The sequence below is a fragment of the Tympanuchus pallidicinctus genome, unplaced genomic scaffold, assembly GCF_026119805.1.
Source record: "Tympanuchus pallidicinctus isolate F22 unplaced genomic scaffold, pur_lepc_1.0 scaffold9, whole genome shotgun sequence".
Taxonomy (NCBI): Eukaryota; Metazoa; Chordata; class Aves; order Galliformes; family Phasianidae; genus Tympanuchus; species Tympanuchus pallidicinctus.
The window spans coordinates 3130785-3151200 of NW_026294813.1; the positions used below are offsets into that span (position 1 = coordinate 3130785).

The 20416-nt window shown below is 37.6% G+C and overlaps 2 protein-coding genes across 2 annotated transcripts in view; one reads left to right on the plus strand and one right to left on the minus strand.

Moving 5' to 3' along the window:
* Positions 1-198, minus strand: part of NLN (neurolysin) — a 37472-nt gene extending 37274 nt beyond the window's left edge. The window contains exon 1 of the mRNA XM_052670435.1: positions 64-198. Within this exon, the coding sequence (XP_052526395.1) occupies positions 64-89 (26 nt within the window). The 5' untranslated portion in view covers positions 90-198. The remainder of the gene's footprint in view (positions 1-63) is intronic.
* Positions 88-20056, plus strand: SGTB (small glutamine rich tetratricopeptide repeat co-chaperone beta). Its single transcript, XM_052670459.1, has 11 exons — positions 88-347; positions 1334-1458; positions 5691-5794; positions 6527-6596; positions 7534-7633; positions 10043-10147; positions 12557-12695; positions 12783-12845; positions 14936-14973; positions 15216-15299; positions 16691-20056. Exons 1-11 carry the CDS (start codon positions 88-90, stop codon positions 16800-16802), a joined length of 1200 nt encoding a protein of 399 aa, XP_052526419.1. The 3' UTR covers positions 16803-20056.
* Positions 20057-20416: the final 360 nt, after the last annotated feature.

Below are 20416 nucleotides of genomic sequence, written 5' to 3' on the forward strand. Positions count from 1 at the left end.
TGGAGTGGGAACGACCGGGCGCGGGGCCGCCAAGCGCCCCAGTCCGCGCCGTGCCGCGCCTACCTGCGAGCCGCGCGCAGGGCCAGCATGGGGAGCGAGGGGAGGGCGGCGTGCGAGGAGGCGGGGCCACACGGCCAGGAGGAGGAGGAGAAGCAGGAGGAGCAGAAGGAGGAGGAGAAGGACGAAGGGCCAGTGTCGCTCCGCTGTCACCGCCGCCGCCCTCCAGCCGGGCGCGGGCACAGCCGCCGGGACCGCGCTGCCACCTCGCTCATCCGCTTCCGCCGCTTCCCGCGCCCCAATCCCCGGCTCCGCGCGGCGCTGACGGGACGCGCTCGGCTGGCCGCGCGGTAAGGCGATGTTCCGGGGCGGCGCTGACCGGACCGGTGGTGGGCGGGCGTGGGGCGGACCTGTTCCCCGGGCCGTGCCGCCGGAGCTCTCGAGGGCACGGCGCCCCTCGGCTGGAACTCGGTGAGCCGGCGGCGCCGCCCGGCCCGGGAGCTTCTCGCTGGCCGTTATCTAGGCCCTTCGCTGTGCGCAGCCCGCGGCGGCCGAGCTCGGCCCTCCGGTGAGAGCTCCGGGGGCGTGCGCAGGATTTCGCCAACGCCGATCCTGGCGTTGCCGTTCATCGATCGCAGCACCGCTTTCCCTCGAGGGCTGGGTGTCAGCTCTGGCCCTTTTGATTCAAAACGATCTGGGAAAAATAGCTCAGAAAGTTGGAAATAGGGTTTTCCGGAAAGTTATGTAACTGGCAGCTGATGCGGAATGTGAATCAGAGCCGCCCGTGTCCCCGATCCCCGCTGGAGCCGAGGTCGCGGCGCTCCCGCTGTGCCCGGGGCGGGCGTGCAGCAACCAGCACCACGGCGTCCGGGGCAGGGCAGCTGCTGCTCAATTGTTTCATCGCATTGCTACTCAGTGTAGGTCTCAGTCGATTATGACTCAGGCATGTTTTCCCTCTTCAAAATGCAAGTGTCTTAGGGGAAAAAATATATATATCCAAACAGTATCCTTTGGAAACAGAAGTTCATGAGTTATATCCCCTGTGAATCTTCCTGCTGGAATGAATCTGAGGAAATCTCTGCCCTTCCGATGGCAGGTTGGCACGTTGCAGGTGATGCTTGTAACCTGCATGACCCAAGGGCTCGTTTCAGGGTAGTGTCATATTGGGATTTTTGTGAAGGATAATTTTTCATACGATGTGTTCACTTCTAACCGAGGTGCTCCAGGAAATTCAGAGCTGGGCCCAAAGCGTATGTTCTGACATATTACAAGGCTTTTCTTTCCCCTCTCCCCCCTTTTTCTTCCTCTGAAATAAGAGATCCTATTTCTTTTTAAGACAGGAGAAATTCATCAGTTTGAAAATGTCATCGGTCAAGCGCTTGGTTTATGCTTTCATCCATTTCTTGAGAGAGCAGAGTCAGATGGAAACTTTCACTCCAGATGAACAAGAAAGCTTGGAAGGTAAGTGGTGAAGCTGACAATACTTGGGCAGGTTGTGCGCATGCATACATTACATAATTTGGTGTATGTTACCACTGAGCGTAAATGGAATTATCTAAGTGAAATTACCACAAAATGGCATGTGAATAAGATCACAGTATTTCAGAAATTATTTGTTTTAAGCCATCTCTCATTTTAAAAATGTTCTAAAGTCACAAAATTGATTTTAAGTACTAGATACTTTGAATTGCATCAAGTTAGGCAGTGCCAGAGAGCAGGCTATGGGAATGATTTACGTTTGCATCCATTTCATTAAGAGTATGGTTCTTACACTGCTTGCCAGAGGCCCTCACAAGTTCCTAAATACCCATCTGCCAGCGTTCACCAGGACTGACACCAGACAATTTCATGCACATCTAAAACTTAGAGATGTGTTACTGAAGCAACAAAGATAATGGGTTTGGGGCTGCCATTGGTAATGAATGAGCTGCAATAGTACTGATGTGTGATGGCAGTGCCAGTGAGACGCATGCCATCCTGGGTACACTTTTTAAGAAGGGCAAAAAGGATGATGCAGGGAACAACCAACCTGTCAGTCTCACCTCTGTGCTGGCAAAGGTGATGGAACAGATCCTCTTGGAAGCTATGCTAAGGCACATGGAAGACAGGGAGAACTGTTTCCTTATTCTTATAAGACATACAAGAGTTGCAGGTAGTCCATCAGGGAGAGCTAAAAGAACCCATAGGTATAGAAAATAAAATATAGAAAAAAAATAAAATAAAAATAGCTATTAACTATAGCTTTTTCACATAAATAGCAATAACAAAGAGTGCACAATGAGGAATATCTTCACTGTAGTACAGTTTCTATTAACAAAAAATGTAGCCTCAGAAAGATGGATTTCTATGTTTGTATTCCTCCTCCAACAGAGCAATACACATTGATTTCATAGAATCATAGAATCACTAAGGTTGGAAAAGACCTAAAGGATCATCCAGTCCAACCATTCACCTATTCCCAATAGCTCCCACTAAACCATGTCCCTCAACACAACATCCAATTTCATTGCTGTCATTCTTTTCTCTAATTCCTAGGAAGTAGTATCACAGTTATTAATTCTGTGATGTGCTTTTCATGGCATCTGTATAAGAGACCTGCACACTGTTCTAAGCAGTCTTAGGCTTCATATCTCAAGAGGAGGATAAGTTGGAGTCAGGGAATAGCAGGGCAATAAATGTCATCCTGGCAGTTATGTGAACTGTAAGGAGCTGGGATTGAGAAGCAAGTCATGCTTCTCAAAGACATGAACTTAGAAAGGGAAACCTGGAATGTTCTTCCTTTCAGTGTCTGTTGCTTTTATATTGTAGTTTTTCACTAATACAAGCCAGAAAGAAACATTTGTTCCATGTTATTCAAAGGTTATTCCACAGACCTGCTGTTGCGTCACTGTATTCTGTTGGCTCACAATGTCAGAGGCAGGTATTTGTGGTATGGCAGTTGAAGCTGAGCCAGTATTCCCACCAATACTCCATTCCATGTTGTTGCCATGTGACAGATAGCAGCAGAGAGGCAGTGGATGGAGCAAAGGTGTGACACTGAGTTCTTCCACCTGGAAAAATTGGCACCCATTAACATTTGCAACAGTTGCTGAATGTTTATGGAGACCAAGCAATGGATGTGAGCGCAGTGAGCGGTGGGTGGTGCGTTTCAGCAGTGGTGGCAGGGTACCTCTGCTGGTCCAGATTTTCACAAACACTTCAGGAGTGCTTTTGTTGTTCATTGCTGGCAGGAATACATAACTAATGGTGGTGAATGTGCTGACAAACAGTGTTTTGTAGCTGAGGATTTTCTTTGTCAAATAGTGTTACTGTGTTCTTTGTGGATGTCAAAGTTTCTGTGGAAATAAATAGGAGGCGCTACATTTGGAGCAACACATATAGATGACTATCACTTTCCACATGTATGAATTTAAATTTAACTATTAGGTTATAATAGTATTACAGTGAAGTTATAATCGGGTCATGAAAGAAAGTCATGTTTTTGGCAATTGCATGATAGCAGATCAATATTCCTTTTGATTTTTTACAACACTGATAAACATCGGGTTATGCCTATGAAGATTTACCTGGATACAAGTAAATCTTTAAAAGCAGTCTTACCCTCTGTTTGCCTGAAAGAATCAACATTTTATAGATTTTCTGAATAAAAATATTAGAAACCCTCGCTTAAATGCTTATGTAAAGTTTACCATTTTAATACAGATATGAAATCCTAATTTTAGAGCTGTACCCTGCCAGCAGTTTCTTACCATATGCTAAGTGTTAGATGATCAGAGGCAAGCATTCTAAGTAATTGGCTCATTTTATTGTGCAAAATATCTTTACTGCATGTGGAATAGCAATAGTCCAGGTCTTACCAGTGGAATTGGTTAATGTCAGGTGGAAGCTTAAAGGACAAAATTTGACTGATATTTTTCCTTGGTAACTTATGTATCTTGGTATTTGTGAAAAAAGAAAATAGGGTATGAGTGGCTGTGCCAGAAAGTAATTTTAAGTATTTTCTATTCCCCACGAAAACAATAAAAAGAAGTAGAACATTATAAATATAATTGAGAATTTATCAAAATATAAGTCTGGCATATATTCAAGCTCTTGTGTGTTCAAATTATAACATGATGTCAATGATAGTGAAAGTTTCCCATGCTTACATGATGAATAAAATACCTTAGTTTGAGGAAACAGGAATAATCAGAAAAGATAGATTGGAGAAATACATTCTTCTGCAGTCCAGGATTTAGATGAATGGTACAAAACTCTGTTGGCTAATACTCAACAGTACTGTATGAATTAGCAACTTCACTTCTGCCAAGCTGTATTTTAGATAATGTATTTGAGAGGCAGTCATTTCCCTTCTGTGTATACAGTTTCTACGTGTTGTTCCTGTTTGTAGCACCTATTACAGTGGAATTAAAGCAGAAACTCTATACAGATGGAGAAAGGCTATGGTTTTATTTATTTATTTGCTTCTTCCTGCAGTGAGTTCTCAAAGGAGTGCTTTTGAAACTGTGGAATGCACTGCTTAAGGTGAAGGTTGCATAGTAGTTTGGACGCTTTGGATGAGGGTAGTTATACAAAAGATGAAGTAGGTTGAGACTGATCTGCACTGATAAGGAGTACTACTAATATATAATTCAGAATTCAGCATAATCAGTGCTCACTTTCCTAGAAGTTTTTCTACTTACCAAGAGACAAAAGAGTTTAACACAAATCATTCAGCACACTTACTGAGTAATTTAGAATCTGAAAAACCAATGTATGTCCAACATTTATAGGCCATAGGAATAAGTGCTATGCATGTTTAACTATAGACTCAAGCTTTAATTTCACTACACTTCGTATGTTATGAGAAGCTTTAAAAAAATCTTCTAAGTTTTGGTATTTATTTTACAGGTTTACTTTTTAAGTCTCCTGGAACTGGTCTTATTAACTTTCAGTAATTTTACTTTAACATTTGGATCAGCATTCAGGTCTCTTGTAATGCACTGAACTAAAATTGATTTCAAATTCTAAGATTAATTTTTAGTGATAGTTTGAGTTCATCTATTCCAAGTAATTTCTAGTTCAGGTTAAAATGTATATAAAATATATAAAATATGTATAAAATAAAATATAAAAGTATAATATTAAATCATTCATTTTTCTGTTCAAATTAGGCTTCACGAAGATTCTTCTTTGTTCCTTCTCAGTTTTCAGTCTAAAACATTTGATGATGTACTTTGATGGAAACATTCTACCAGATTCTCAAAATGTTAGGGAAAGCATTGATTCAATTTCAGATATTATAAATAACAGAAAATGTGTTTATACAGAATTACATATAGTAATTCCTATTTATCTTCTTTTGCCTGAAATTATGTGCTCACATTTGAAACTTCATTTTGATATTTGGTCTACTCTAGAATTGCATATTTTGAGCATAGGTAATTATTGTGGGATTGGGAGTGCCGTTTAATCATTTGATGAATCAGATGATTCAGAGGATTCAAAGAAATATTATATATTTGTTTAAGAATAATGGCAGAGCAGGTAAATATTTTATATAGCTTTTAGTCAGTCTTGTGGTGTGCCCCATACTGCAGCTGTTAGTAGCTGAATAAGGAAGTGTGAGCCACAACTTCACAAATCAATTAATGCAATTACATTTCTTTCTGTTGAGAAACTGTTGAGTTAATTATTATTATTTTCCTTGTAAGTTGCAATTCAGTGTCTGGAGACCGTTTTTAAGATTAACCCAGAAGATACTCATCTTGCACCTCCACAGCATTTGATAGAAATATTTGCAAATTCTTTCCGCAAGGTAAGATTTAAATTTAAATTTTAGCATTGTTTTCCCAGTTTCTGATAAGATTTTGTACTTCATGCACAACCTTAAAAGTGCTGTATAGACCAAAACAATGTGAAAGCTTAAGGAAAATATGTGGAAAAAAAATATGAAATTTCTGTAAAACATAATAGAGTGAACTCTTTTGGGACAGTATGAGGAATTACTTTCCTCAAGAAAGACAAGGACAATTCCATGCATAAGATTACTAAACAGTGGAGGTCAAGCTGTCACCTAAAGGATTTTATTCCTTTTATCCCCAGTTCAGCATTATGCGATTCCCAGAGGTAATTATCTGCACAGTGCTTGAGGTCATCTACAGTTTTCTGATGCTTCTCACTCCATTGTGGAAATAATTTAGAAGAGCACTAACCTCAAAGTGGTAACTTTTCAGAAGTGTACAAATAAGTGTTACCTGAGAGTTTCCAGTACAGGAAGCACAAAAACCATGATGGATTGCGTATTTCATATTTCATCTTCCTGATGAAATGTGTGTTGAGCCATAAGGTTTCTTTGGTTGTAGAAAGCATGCTATCTTTCTCTGGATGTTAGTGATGTTTTAGTTCTTTCATACTTCCTCTGCAATACAGAAAATCTGTTTTCTTGTTGATAGAATAGCAACCAGAATGGACAATTCTTTTTAGTGTAACCAGGTCTTATGTTTTAAAGAAAAAAAAAAAAAAAAAAGCTTATTTTGTTTACATACAGATTGATAAGCTGCCTCTCTCCGACTCTTTACCGGAGGATATCGAGAAGGCTGACCATCTGAAGGATGAAGGTTTGTAAATTGACAAAGAAATTAACATCTTGTTAAGGGTTTTTTTCTGTTGTTGTTATCATGGGTAGTGATAATATTGCATCTGTATTGAGCAACATAACCTGTACAAAAAAATGCAGCTTATTTTTCACGATGATCATTATGCTCTAAGAGAGCTAAGTGATGTGCTCTGTCTGGATTCTAAGAAAGCACTGGCAGCACTTGGTATGATTACAGGGCTGTAAGATATCCAGCGCTTTATTTTGTGGCTATTACCGCATTCGGTGATTCTGGTCGGTGTATTGCACCTCCTTATCTGTCAGGCCTCAAGGGTTTGTGAAATGTACTAGGATTTTTTTTTGTCTCATGCAACGTGGAATATTAGAGTTGTTTTTCCTTTTTTCCTAGATTTCTTAATCGCAGCATAAATAGTAGGTCTCTGTATTCTTCTGTTTTCTTTAACCAGTTTTTAGCTGGAGAGAGAGCGCAATCGGTACCCACTCATACTAGCTCCAACTTAACAGTGTTTCTGATCACCTTTGGTTCAGACCAGTATCAAAAATTCAAGCTTTGATGGCCATCAGTAGTAGTTTTGTTTTAGAGAAATGTCGGGTAGTACAACCTTGTTGAGTGCATGTACCTTGTCAGTCTTAACTCTCTTATTTCTCAATGAATTGATCTTTACTTAGCAGCAAAAACTGTCCGAAAAGTATGAAGAAGCAAAAAAAAAAAAGAAGATAAAGGCTTATCTGGTGGACTGCAATGCACTTAATGACCTTTACAGAGATAGTATATGATTCTATTTGCTTTATTCCATGCCAGTTACATTTTAAAGAATATATCTCAAAAGCATGCATCAAAACTGTCTTATTTAGGTGCTGTAATGTGGCTTCTATACTTTCTTAAAACATACTGATGTGTCTCCTAATTACTTATGAGATTTTTGTAATTACTGCAGGTAACAATCATATGAAAGAAGAAAATTATGGTGCTGCAGTGGATTGTTACACTAGGGCAATAGAACTGGATCCAAACAATGCAGTCTACTACTGCAACAGGTAAAAAAAAAATAATACACACTTTTTATTCCCAAACCTCATAAACATTTTTTAAAATACAAAATATTATGTAGATCAAAACTATGTGAGGCTAGAAAAACTGATATTTTTAAATTAACATGATGAATTTCTATCAGATATAAAGCAGAATTGAGATACCTCAGCAAATCTGTATCAGAAGGTGTCATATGGGCTTTAAAATTACTTTGACACTAGATGTCAGCTTTTTGTAGGTTAGGATGTTTATAGTAAATCATGACATAGGCTGTGGTTCCCAGTGTGTTGAGAATAATAAGAGCTTTTTCTTCTGGTGGTCTAGTTGTCATTTCAGTCTTCTATAGTTTTGACTAGCCTTAGAAAAAAGCAGTGATGTGGGTATAAGATTTTGGAGGTTTCAAAGATTGTAATTTTGTGCATGATCTGTTGAGAAATAACAAGGCAACGTTCTTACAATTTTGTTGTATAATAAGTTCTTCACCATAGTACTGACAAGGGACTAGATGAAGTCTGGAAGAGCATGTAATTGCAGCAGCAGCAGAGGTTGCACTTTCAGTATATTGCCCTGAGGATCAGTATTAGAACAAAAGTGGTGTATTTTGAGAGCCCTCTGTAATTAGAGGCTCTACAGGCAGTTATGCCCTGCCTCTACAGCACCTCTGTACCTTATTCCTGAGTGCATCTGTTACCAGAAGGAGATCACAATTTGAGTGCTGTCAACCTGTCCTTGTGGTACTGCATGCAGTGGATTTTTCCTTTCTGGACGTTGTGCTTCCATTACTCAGAGTTTAATTTGTGACAAGTGAGACTCAGTGTTTTGTGGCAAGCATAAAGGGAAAGGGAAAGCACAACTTAGTAATTTCATTTTATATCATTAAAGTAGTAGCCAAAAATGTAAATAATCTATGTTAACGTAGAAAACTGATCACATAAATGATTATAGATATAAAATGTTAATAAAAGACCTGATTCAAAAGTCTTTCAAAGTCACAGAAAATTTCTTCAATAGAATGAGCTTCAGCAGCAAATCTGTAGTTAGCAAAAAGAGGCAGAAATTTTTCATTCTGTGTGCTACATTTATGAGAACCAAAACGAATCTTGATGTCCATGAGCACAGTATTGTACAAAGTTAGGTAAAAGAAGACAGGCACTTCTCTGGAGTTCCCGAAGGTATGCAGTATCTGAATTAGCATAGGCCTTTTTCTTCTCAGGAATTACTGCTTTCTAAAGTATTGCTTTTTACTGTCAGCTCTGTGAAAATGAGAGAGATTAGATACCACTGCAGCTTTAACTGTCTGCACTTTTCTTTTTCTTTGTAAATATGGAAAGAACATTTTCTGCTGAAATGCATGACAGATGAAGCACAATCCCCAAGTTTTATGTATAAAACTTACTGGCATTTTCAGAACTACAAAACTGTGAAGTATGCTAAATATTTAAAAGGACAAGAATGTCTTCTCAACAGACTACTTGTACGAAGTCAGGAAAAAATAATACCATTTCAAGCTATCACAGGAGAAGGAATTGAGTGGTGATTGTAGCATCTAGCTCTTCTAATTTAAAATTAAAAAAAAATGCTACATGTAATGGAAATACTGTATTTCTCCCATAGTTTTTTAATAAAGGAAGAATAAACTGGATTATTATTAGACCTTTCAAAGTGGGAAATTTTGAGAGTTAATTTGTTACTATCATCTTTTTAGGGCAAGTGCAAGTGTAAATAACCACAGCATTTAGTATTTCAGTGTTATTGCTGACATAGAGGTGCAATTTTTATTTAGTAATTCAGAGATTGTTGAGAAGTGTCACCCCAATTTATTTGCAAGCATGAGTTTTACTGAGATACAACTGTGTGTGTGTAAAATAAAGATGGCTTCAGTTCAGAACTGGCAAAAGCTGCTTAGGTTGTTCTCCTGAAGCCAGTTTCAGAGATCAAGTGGGATGGTTCTTATGGAAAGGCAATTCTGTACTTCCTGAAGCACAGATTCGTAACTGCTAAGAGAGCAGAAAAAAACTACAACATTCCTTTGGACAGCATTAAAAATATACTCCTTACTGGAAAAATGATTTTACTTGAGAGTTTCACTTCATGCAATAGGTTTTGTGATGTATCTTGTGCATAGTCATAAGCTGGATGTAGAACAGTTTCTTAGGATTATTTCTCCTTTGTGCCTTCAAAGACAAGTGTGTTCTCCAAAGCCCTACTCCAGCAATACACCTTAGCATATTAAGAATGTTCGTTTGTCCTACTCCATTGAGGAAAGCTGACACATTGTCTAAGTAGTGAATGAAAAGTCAGAAAGATTAAACATGTATGATGTAAAAACATAACATGTAAAAACGTAAGCTTGTGTTGATCTTGTTACTTTTTCTTGACTAAGCTCTCTCCTTTCTTTCTCTGCCTTCTCCTAGGGCAGCTGCTCAAAGTAAACTCAATAAGTACAGTGAAGCAATAAAGGACTGTGAGAGAGCCATAGCAATAGACCCAAAGTACAGCAAAGCATATGGAAGAATGGGGTAAGCTAATGTAAATCTGAGTGAATACTGAAAACCCATGTGCTAATCAGCACGTGTTCTCAGGGATAAGTGGAGCTGTGTTGTTTTACATAGCTGACGTTCTTATTCTGAAAGTGTAGCAGTTTTCTGAGGATGACTCTGTCATGACGTCAGCTTCAAGTTTCATTGATCTTAAGTTTTAATTGATCTGCCCCTTTAGGCAGAGGATCTGCTAAATGCAGTTTGACAGAGAATGTCTATTGGAGTGAAGGGCCATAATTGTAAGATATCTAGCTTTGCATTTTCATTAACAAAGCATATTGTGAGGATGTGGGCTGAATACTTCTTCAGCCTTTTGGCTTTTGATGTAAATTCAGAAAATGTTTGGGGTGGTTCTTTGGGGTCAGTTGGCACAAAATAGCCCATGTCCATATTATTGATTAAAATCTAGTTACGGAGTGACCACATTCAAGCTGCTTATTGCTAAATTGCATTGGCCTGTGTTAACTTCTGAACCATGCCCCAGAATTGTTTGGGCTAGCTGGCTTGGGACTGCATGCCAGGGAACATTTACTTCAAATAAAAAATGATAGAATTCTGTAATTTGAAAACCTTCCCAGACACAGTTTATTTTATTAGTACAAATGTAGCCTTGAGATAGTGCATAATTATTTCACTTTGATATTGTAAGGGTTATGTAACTCTCCTTAGACTTTTTTTTCTGTATATGGTAGAATCCAAGGATCTTCAGATTTCAGTGAGATGGAAGAAAAGTACAGGGTGATTTAATAGAAAATTGGAGGTTATTTTAGAGTTTTGAATGTGAGATCAGTGTACTATTTCATGAATAGTTAAGTGGGATCTCACATTCTCAAGCACTCAAGCTTTTCCTTTCCTTGTCTGATTGCTTTAAAAGAGGATATATTCTCAACTACAGGATGCTGTTCAACTCAGAAGCTTGAAAGATTAATGTATATGGCATAGGCTGAGTAAGGATACAGTGCTTGTTTAGTAATAACCGGGGAAGAGCAGAAACTATTGTCTCAAAAGAAAAACTTCATGTGAGATTGCTAGTTTTTCTGACTGAGTTACAAAAGTGTGTCAGTTTTTTTCTGAAGATTTGATGTAAAATTCTGCATCTTGATGTCACAGAAATAAACAGAAGTCTTACAGAAATATGCAGCTGTGTAGACAGTTATAAGAAATGCTGAATCTGGAATAGTGAGCAAGGAGACTCGCCTCCTGTTCAGACTGTAGTGTATACCAAGAAGTAGAATTTTACATACTTTTTCCATAAATAAATGCAGTTGCATCACAGAAATATCTGACTGCATTTATCCTCTGGTTAGAAACTGCTAATTTATGGGCCAAGAACAGAGTTCATGAGAGCAATTGTGTTGAGAAAACATTAGCATTGCATGAGTTACTCCAAAAGTTTCATACTGGAGTTTTATGCTGTTACTGAGTTTGTTACAGCTGAGAGTGATGACCATGATTGATGTATCTAACACACTGAACCCTCTTGCCTGTGATAAAAGACCAAGATCTCATGCTGGTTATTAACACAAGCTTATCAAACCTGTCTGATTGCTCAGCACATACTAAAGGGAAACTGGAGTACTAACTTTTAGTGGAATGTAGGTTACACAGATCTTTCACAAAATGAAGAAAAAATCAGGTTAGTTTTGTGATCAGTGTAAATTGACTATATAGTAGAAGGCAGAACTGCAACCAGCTGGACTTACGGAATAGCTCCAATAAAGGAAATGTTTTTAATGCTAAACAAATCTGAAAACAAATATTGTTTCAGAAATAGTACATAATCCATTCTGTGCACTCCTGAGCAGCTGGAAAACAATGTTTTTCAGAAATTGAGCAGGTTTCTCTGAAATGTATCTTTTTTAAAGATATTGCTACTATCATCTATATCCTTTTTGTCAAGCAGTGATGTAGAAGATCCAAGAGGAAAACCGTACACTGATCCAGTGCAAAAGCCTTTTAGATTGAAATTGGTTTTACTCTTCGTTTTCTTGCAGCAGCAGAATTCAAATTACAAGTATCTTAACTCTACTTATCTTCTAATATACCTTTCCAAATAATCTCTTGGATCAAAAGGACTGGAGGAAACAATAAGAGGAATTTCTGAGCTCAATTTGTGTTTTCATAAACTAAATCATTTGATAACGCCAGAGTTTTTTAATGAAACTTTCCTATGTATGGAGCAGATGATGCCAGATGAGTTCTTGAGGATCATCTGTTCTGCAGTAATAAAGGTTTACACTAAGCAGTAGTAACACAACAGCAAAACATCCTTTAATTTACTGTGAAGATAGTTAGTGGTGAGATATTTTTTTAATTGAAGCAGAAAATGTATCGTTATCTTTTGATGGTTGATAATGTTCTACCCAGGATTTCTTTATTTCACATTAGGTTGGCTCTGACCTCAGTGAACAAATATGAAGAAGCAATTACCAGTTACCAAAAAGCACTGGATCTTGATCCAGAAAATGACTCTTATAAGTCAAATTTGAAAATAGCAGAACAGAAACTAAGAGACATGTCCAGTCCTGTAAGTTAGCTCTGCATCTATTTATTAACAATGGTTTTGACTGGTATTTTGGAGGTAAGCTTACCTTCAAATTTTACTTCTTTCTAGACTGGAACTGGGCTGAGTTTTGACATGGCAAGCTTGATCAACAATCCTGCCTTCATTAGTATGGTGAGTGTATTTCAGGCTTTACATTACATTGCTTTTAAGGCTGAAGTTTTAAGAACAACTCTTGTTTAATAACAAGTGTTTTTAATGCTTATAATAGATAAGATGCATTATACTGAATTTAAACTTTTCTAAGTCATTTTGTTTTTGAACCAAGAAGGCAGGATAAATTTACTCTAATGCTCATCAGATTTCACAGAATCACAGAATCACCCGGGTTGGAAGGGACCTCAAGGATCATGTAGTTCCAACCCCCCTGCCTAGCAGGGCCACCAAACATACACATTCAGATCAGGTTGCCCAGGACCCCGTCCAACCTGGCCTTGAACACGTCCAAGGACGGGGCATCCACAACCTCCCTGGGCAGCCCGTTCCAGGGCCTAACCACTCTCCTTGTGAAGAACTTCCCCCTAACATCCAACCTCAATCTTTCCTCCTTCAACTTGGATCCATTTCCCCTAGTCCTGCTGTTGTCAGCCCTTTTGAAGAGTTTACTCCCCTCCTGGGTGTAGGTTCCCTTCAGGTATTGATAGGCTGCAATGAGGTCACCCCGCAGCCTTCTCTTCTCCAGGCTGAACAAGCCCAACTCCCTCAGCCTGTCCTCATAGGGGAGGTGCTCCAGCCCCCTGATCATCTTCGTCGCCCTCCTCTGGACCCTTTCCAAGATCTCCATGTCTTTCTTGTACTGAGGGCTCCACACCTGGACACAGTACTCCAGATGGGGCCTCACAAGAGCCGAGTAGAGAGGGACAATCACCTCCCTGTCCCTGCTGACCACTCCTCTCCTGATGGAGCCCAGGATCCCATTTGCCATTTCCTTGCTTGCCATTTGCTTGCCGTTTCCAGTTGATTCTATCCTACTTATGAACATACAGTGATATACATAGATAGCTGTGTTGCTTTCAAAGATGGCAAGAGTAGCAAAACACGTCATCATCATAGTGGGGATATCTTTTTTTATCCACCACAGTTGATAGCAACCAAAGACATTTCCTCTTAAATGAATAGCTGTTGATTCAGATGCAGTCTACCCAACAAAAGGCTAAAGCTTATAATTGCACAGAACAACTTTTTGTTCTTTAACCTTTCAAATTATCCCTGACCTCTTTATGTGTAGTACTTCAAGAGATTGCAAATAGTGAATCTAAGTAATATGTTGTGCTTTCCTTTACTTCCAGCACTCTTTCAAGCTGCAGTTTTGTTCCTCAATAGTTTTCTCTTCATGAAGATCTGTCTTAGCCAAATGGTATAGATTAACTTTGAAGAATGGAATTTGCAGGAAAGAAATGCAAAAAATACTTATTTCCTGATTTACATTTGAGAGGTTGTATGAAGATATATTGGCCAACTAATGTTTTTATGTCTGGGCTTTTTTAGTACACTCTATAAAATAGTGAAGAGGCACACACTGCATTATGCATTAATCTTTGGCCACAGATTTTTGTAGGAATTATATTACTAGCTTTAAGTTTAAGAATTATATTACTAGCTTTTACCTGGTTTACACTACAGTAAACACAACAGAATTTTTGAGGTACCTTGTGAATGAAAATACAAATAACCTCATTCTTAAAACAAAGTAAGAAGATGCACAAGATATACAAATAACCAAAGAAAATATGTTACAAAACTATGGTATAAAGTAAGTTCACAATCTGATTTGCTCTGCAATATTTTGTTTATCTGGCTTTTGCTTTAAGAGCTTATTCCTACTACTTAAATAGTTGCAAAAATGATTTCTGAAGCCTGGGGATTTTAAATGCTTTATAGAAAACCTTTGCACTTAGATATTTTATTTTATTTTATTATTTTTTTCATTTTTAAGGTACAGGGTTTTTATGTTTGACATATGTTTGTCATATTTTTCAGTATCTGTTGTCTAACATGTTATGAATTATCTCACCATCGTATCTTTCAAATATTTAACTGTAATGATTATTTTTGCTGGTGATCACACATCATTGTACATACGCCTAACTTTGTAATAAAACATAGAATACACCTTGATTTTTTTTCACATTTTTTTCAGTGACACATATGTAATAAAAGTGTTGTAAAATGTTGTAATTGTAGCTATATATTGTCTATTCCAGGCAGCAAGCTTAATGCAGAATCCCCAAGTTCAACAACTGTAAGTATAAAAATGGAGTACTACTGAAACAAATGTCTTTAAGGGTTTGAACTAAAAGAAAAGGTAGTCAGTACTGAATTCCTGAAAATGTGATTTTGTATTTGTTTACTGTAAATAGTTTCTTCCTCTCCGCTTCTTCCTCAGCTTAGTTCCTCCCTACAATTCAGCAAAGAACTAGAGTTTATTGCTTACTGTAAAGGTTCCTGCAGACCCCAATGCAAACAGTGTGCTAACTATTCCAGGATGTCAGGGATGATGTCAAATGCCATTGGTGGCCCTGCTGCAGGTGTCGGAGGCCTGTCAGATTTGTCCAGCCTGATCCATGCGTAAGTACTATGAATCATAGTTTAGTTTTACTGATACATTTGTAGAAACTTCATAGCTCACCATGTTTTAAAAAGGAATAGTATTGAACCAGTTAAACTGCAGCCTTTCCTCATTGTGTGCCCGATTATTATTAAATCAAAGGTCTTAAAGTCTTATGTCAATTGCAACGACCATGTGCTCAGTTTTATTTTCTGGTTTTCATACAGCATTAATTTTCTAAACGCAACTTCAGTGCTACTCAAACCTTTCAGTTACTGGTACCAAGTGCATTTCAAATTGGTTGATCCTGAGTTTGTGTGAACTGTGTTGAAATTGTTACTAGCTGATATCCCAGACTTAAAAAAGTTAGATTTACCTCGCACAAGTTGTAACAAGTTCTAAAGTTGTTTCCTGACTGACAGCGCTCTGGCAAACCTACATTTAGACTAGAAGGACTCCAGGGAACTCAGATAATAGTAAGAGAGTGGCTTTTACAAAAAACAGAACCCCAGATTTTATAACATTATAAGAATGATGCATCTGGAAGAGTTAGCACAAAAATATGCAATGGCTTATATGGCAAATCCTAGTAACAGTCCTACAATTTTATTTTCAGTCTTCTAGCCTTCTTCAAACCATTTTAAGTTTTGCCTCATCAAGGGAAGAATAAATTATAATTGGCTTTCCAGACAGGATTGTGACCCTGCAAAATCAAGGGCCATTTTTACAAAAATCGTGCTATGTACAAAAATGTGCCTAGACTTATGAAAACGGTGGCTTTTCTTCAACCTTCACTTTGGTTGAAAAGAGTCTGATTAACCTTTGATACTTGGGCAAATGAAGAAGATTGAGTACCATGGCAGGCCACCCATGAGGTAACAGATTTTGCATAGTTGATTTTTGTAGTAAACCAGTATCATGCTTATCTGCTACATGGAATGAATCTCAACAAGAATTCCAATCTTAGGCTGCAACTGTTGTGGAGATGCATCTGCTATTACTTTAGTCACGCAAGAAGCTTTCTTCTGTTGAGCTCTTGCTACAAGTTACCAACCATGTACTACATTTCAACCTTAGTTATCTAAGAGTAGTTACCTTCAATTACTAGAACAAATCATCTCAAAGAGAAGGGAGCAAATCACAGAAATATATTTGCTCCTATATCTTAGTAAGTAACACAATACTTTTTTTCCATGTTACCAAATACAAAAATGGTCCAAAAAACCTGGTGAAGAAGAGACTGTTGAGATTTCAAGTAGATAATGTCACGATACTATAGCTGCCTTGCTGTATAGCCTTAATCAAGGTATCTTTAGTCTTTCCTACGATGTAGTATTCAATTATATTAGGTTATCTTATTGTGTTACAAAACCTGTTATTTTTTCAATTATTTAAAAACTTTTCAACACAGGGGGCAGCAGTTTGCACAGCAGATACAGCAGCAGAATCCAGAGCTCATAGAGCAACTGAGAAATCATGTCCGGAGCAGATCTTTCAGTGGCAGCACTGAGGAACATTCCTGACTTAAATGAGTACTGTGAATTGAAATGATATATAACCCCAAAATGCATACCATAGTTAGCAGCAAAAGCACCATCGTTAACTCTTCTGCTTGAATAGAAGACTGAAAATTCTTTGTGCGTGTTTGCAAACGAGAATAAATCTGTTAAACAGATCTATTGCACATAACATCATTTAATGTATAGTTAATCCTGGAAAATTAATATACTAAATGCATTCAGTGGTTTATTAAAATCCTTATGTACAAGTCATTTTCAGTAGGTGCATTTGAGTAATTTCCATGGGTGTTGAATGGCAAGGAGTTCTGCAGTTGTCTGATTTAGTGTAACAACTTAATTCTAAAATCCTTAATTCTAAAATGTAAAAGGCATGTTATTCTAATACTGTTATTCTAATACTGTAATTCTAATTCTGTTACAACTGCTGAAACAATAGCTTCATCAGTCCTTTTAATGGACATCTGATATGCCCTTCTATGAGTGTAAATCAGTGTTGGAGTGTAGAATGTACATAAACTTCTGCTTGAAGCCTGTTTATATCTGCGGAGAGGCTGTCAACGGTAACATGAAGTACTTTTTCATCTTGGCTGGAGAAAAGGAAATGACTGCATATGAAGGAGTAGCAACTGTAGAGAAAAAAAGATAATTCTAAAGTGGAATTATACATACACCAAGATACAATTTGGCTTGGTAAGGAAATAGTATTAAGGAGTTTCAGACTCCTCAGCTGCCATGTATACCCTCAGATCAACCCTGGAGGCCAGCAGAGTGGTTATGTTTTCATAGGCATTGCGAACTGTATTACGTTCCATAGGCATGCAGTATTTAACATAGGCTTAACATTCATAACTGTAATAAAATAACTGAAAACACGAAAGACTGCATAAATATCTTGTACTGAAAAGTAATAAGAAATGATTGCCTTAGAAGAATTCTCTTCCTGCTCCTGCACGATAAATCACTGGCCTCAGATTCACTGTATGTTATCTTCTTTTAGCAATGATTGTATGGCTAAAGATTTTTCTAGTTTTTGTTATTTCTGTTTTTACATTGGCATTCTTTACCAGCTAACCTTATTCTGAAACAGACCACTGTTTTTCTGTATTTTCTTTTAAATTCTGCTTGCTGCTCACATTGATTTCTGTGATGAGGTGCATTTGTTTCAGCTTCAGGGAGCTTTTCAACACACTATTTCTCTTTCTAAATCAAAACTAAAACTAATTTGAGGAGCCTGCTTTGATTCCTAAGACAAAGTGCCCTCTACTGGCCTCTCAGACTAGAGGCAGCCCAGACAATAAAACAGGCTCCTAAATGGAAAAAGACACAGTAACTCCTTGGACATTACACATTATACCTATTTTGTGGGCAAAAGAAACCAACAAACTCAGAAAATGCAAAAGTGGGACTAAGTCAGGGATTCCACTAAGAAATCTGTGCATCCATTGTATGAGCCTTCAGCAGCCAAAACACAGGGAAAAATGCAGCTGGATCCAAGGAGAAATGAAATGGAGAAAACAAAAAAAATCCCACAATCACAAAATCCACATTATCCTCTATTGAATACATGCACTTATTGCAGCGGCATCAAGATATTTGTAGTTTCTTCAACAAAGCAACCCTACACGCAGCACTTACTTAAAAAAATATATCTGTAAGTTGCTCTGGCTGCCTTGTTAGGGTTGTGAAGATATTTAAACTTCACATTAAATAGATTTCCAAATAAAAACTGTCAACAACATCTGATGACAAGGAAGCTTTTCAATGTGATCTTTTTTCAGAGGTAGTTAAGATTCTGAATCTAATCTGTGAGTTAAGTTCAGTTACACTAACATAATAGGAAAGGATACTGTCTACAGGAAAGGTCAATGTATGTATGTGCTATGTGGGCTAAAACTACTGTGCAAACAGTATTCTGTGTGTTGTGTCACGAAAGAAGCATTGCTCCTAGCACATAACTCCTATTAATCTCCACATTTCCTTAATTTTCTTCCATAGTGAGTTTTATTAGCTTTGCTAAGGGGAGAGTAGTAAATCCAGGAATGTCTGGATAGCACATGGGGATCTCTCTCAATTAATTTATACTTCTGTTGGAAGCACTGTTGATCTTTCTACTTTAAAACAGCAAGTGTGAAGAACCTGTTGAGAATTCCTGTAGAACAACAAAATGTGGTAATACTAACATACTGATGTAGAGGTTGTACTGTCTTCCATAAATATACTTTATTTTTTAAATTGTTCACTGGTATGGCCTTATATTGTATTTATCAGAGTATAATCCCCAAGGTAAAAGAGAAATGAGTTATTGGTTTGTTATTTGAAAACACTAAAATCATCTTTATGGATATTTTACATACTACTACAGTATCATCAGTGTTTAGGTTTTAAGCCTGTACAAATCATATGTAACCAGAATATGTATTACAATGGTGGCATTAGCTAACTTTTTTGGAATGTGCTACAACTTGTGTAATACTTGTAAACATTCTTTGTTTCTTGTGTATTAACAAAAAGGGCTTTATAGCCTCAATAAAAGACAGTGCAACCAATAACAGGAGCCGTTATTACATGTTTTTCTATTGAAGCCAGGAACAGAGGGATTATTTATGCTGAAATCTATTTGGCCTTGAATAGGCTGCATTGTTTCACAATGCTATGCAATATCCCTTTAACACAGCGTGAGGAAGGAATCCTTTACCTGTGTAATAACTGCACTTCTGTTTTGCACTAAAATTTTTCATCCTGCTAGATCAAGTGGCAAACCCCAACCACGGAAAATAGTGTTTTAAATTAAAGTTAGTGGCAGTTTTTCATTTAACTGAACAAATACACATTTAACACCAAATTGATTTTGCATCATTATTATTCCATCAACATGTAAGTGTGATAATGGTTAGAGAAGAAAATGTTACGCACTCAAACTGTAAAGGCCTGTAGCCTGCTTGCATGGAAATATATGCTAACTGCCTGATCAGAAAAACATCTAATGAAATATTCACCACAGAAATTATTCCTGTTGCACTTTTGGTTTTCTAATGAGTATGAAGTAAACTCACTCATATGAAGACAGAATTAAGTCTGCAACTCATGAACAAATCTTCATACGCTGTTTGAGGGCTACTGATAGTCACTCTGACGAAATGCAGCTTGTCTACTATTTCTGAACCTTTCCTACTTCTTATTACCACAAGGTCACATCTTCAATTTGTGTCAATTTAACTTGAAAACAGATTATAAATAAAGTTATTTACATTTTTTTTGTTTTGGATGTGGCTTTACTGTTTTAGCTTATTGGTACCTCTGAAAATATTAAGTAGATAATTGCTTGGTAGGCATCTTATTAATGTGCAGAGTATATATATTTTAAAATTCCTCTAATTTAATTAACTGGTCATAATTTATCCAGTATCTTAAAATTGAAAGTTAAAATTGAAAGATTCCATGTATAGTGAAGTCTAAAGCATATGTTTTCAAAACTGTACTTTCTAAATGACAATATGGTTTGACGAACTATGAAAGAGAATCTTCACTATTGGATGCATAAACACCACTAATACAGAAGATGCTTGCTGATACTCCTAGTTTAAACGGCTAACTTGGCAACCTTAAAAAAAGATTTC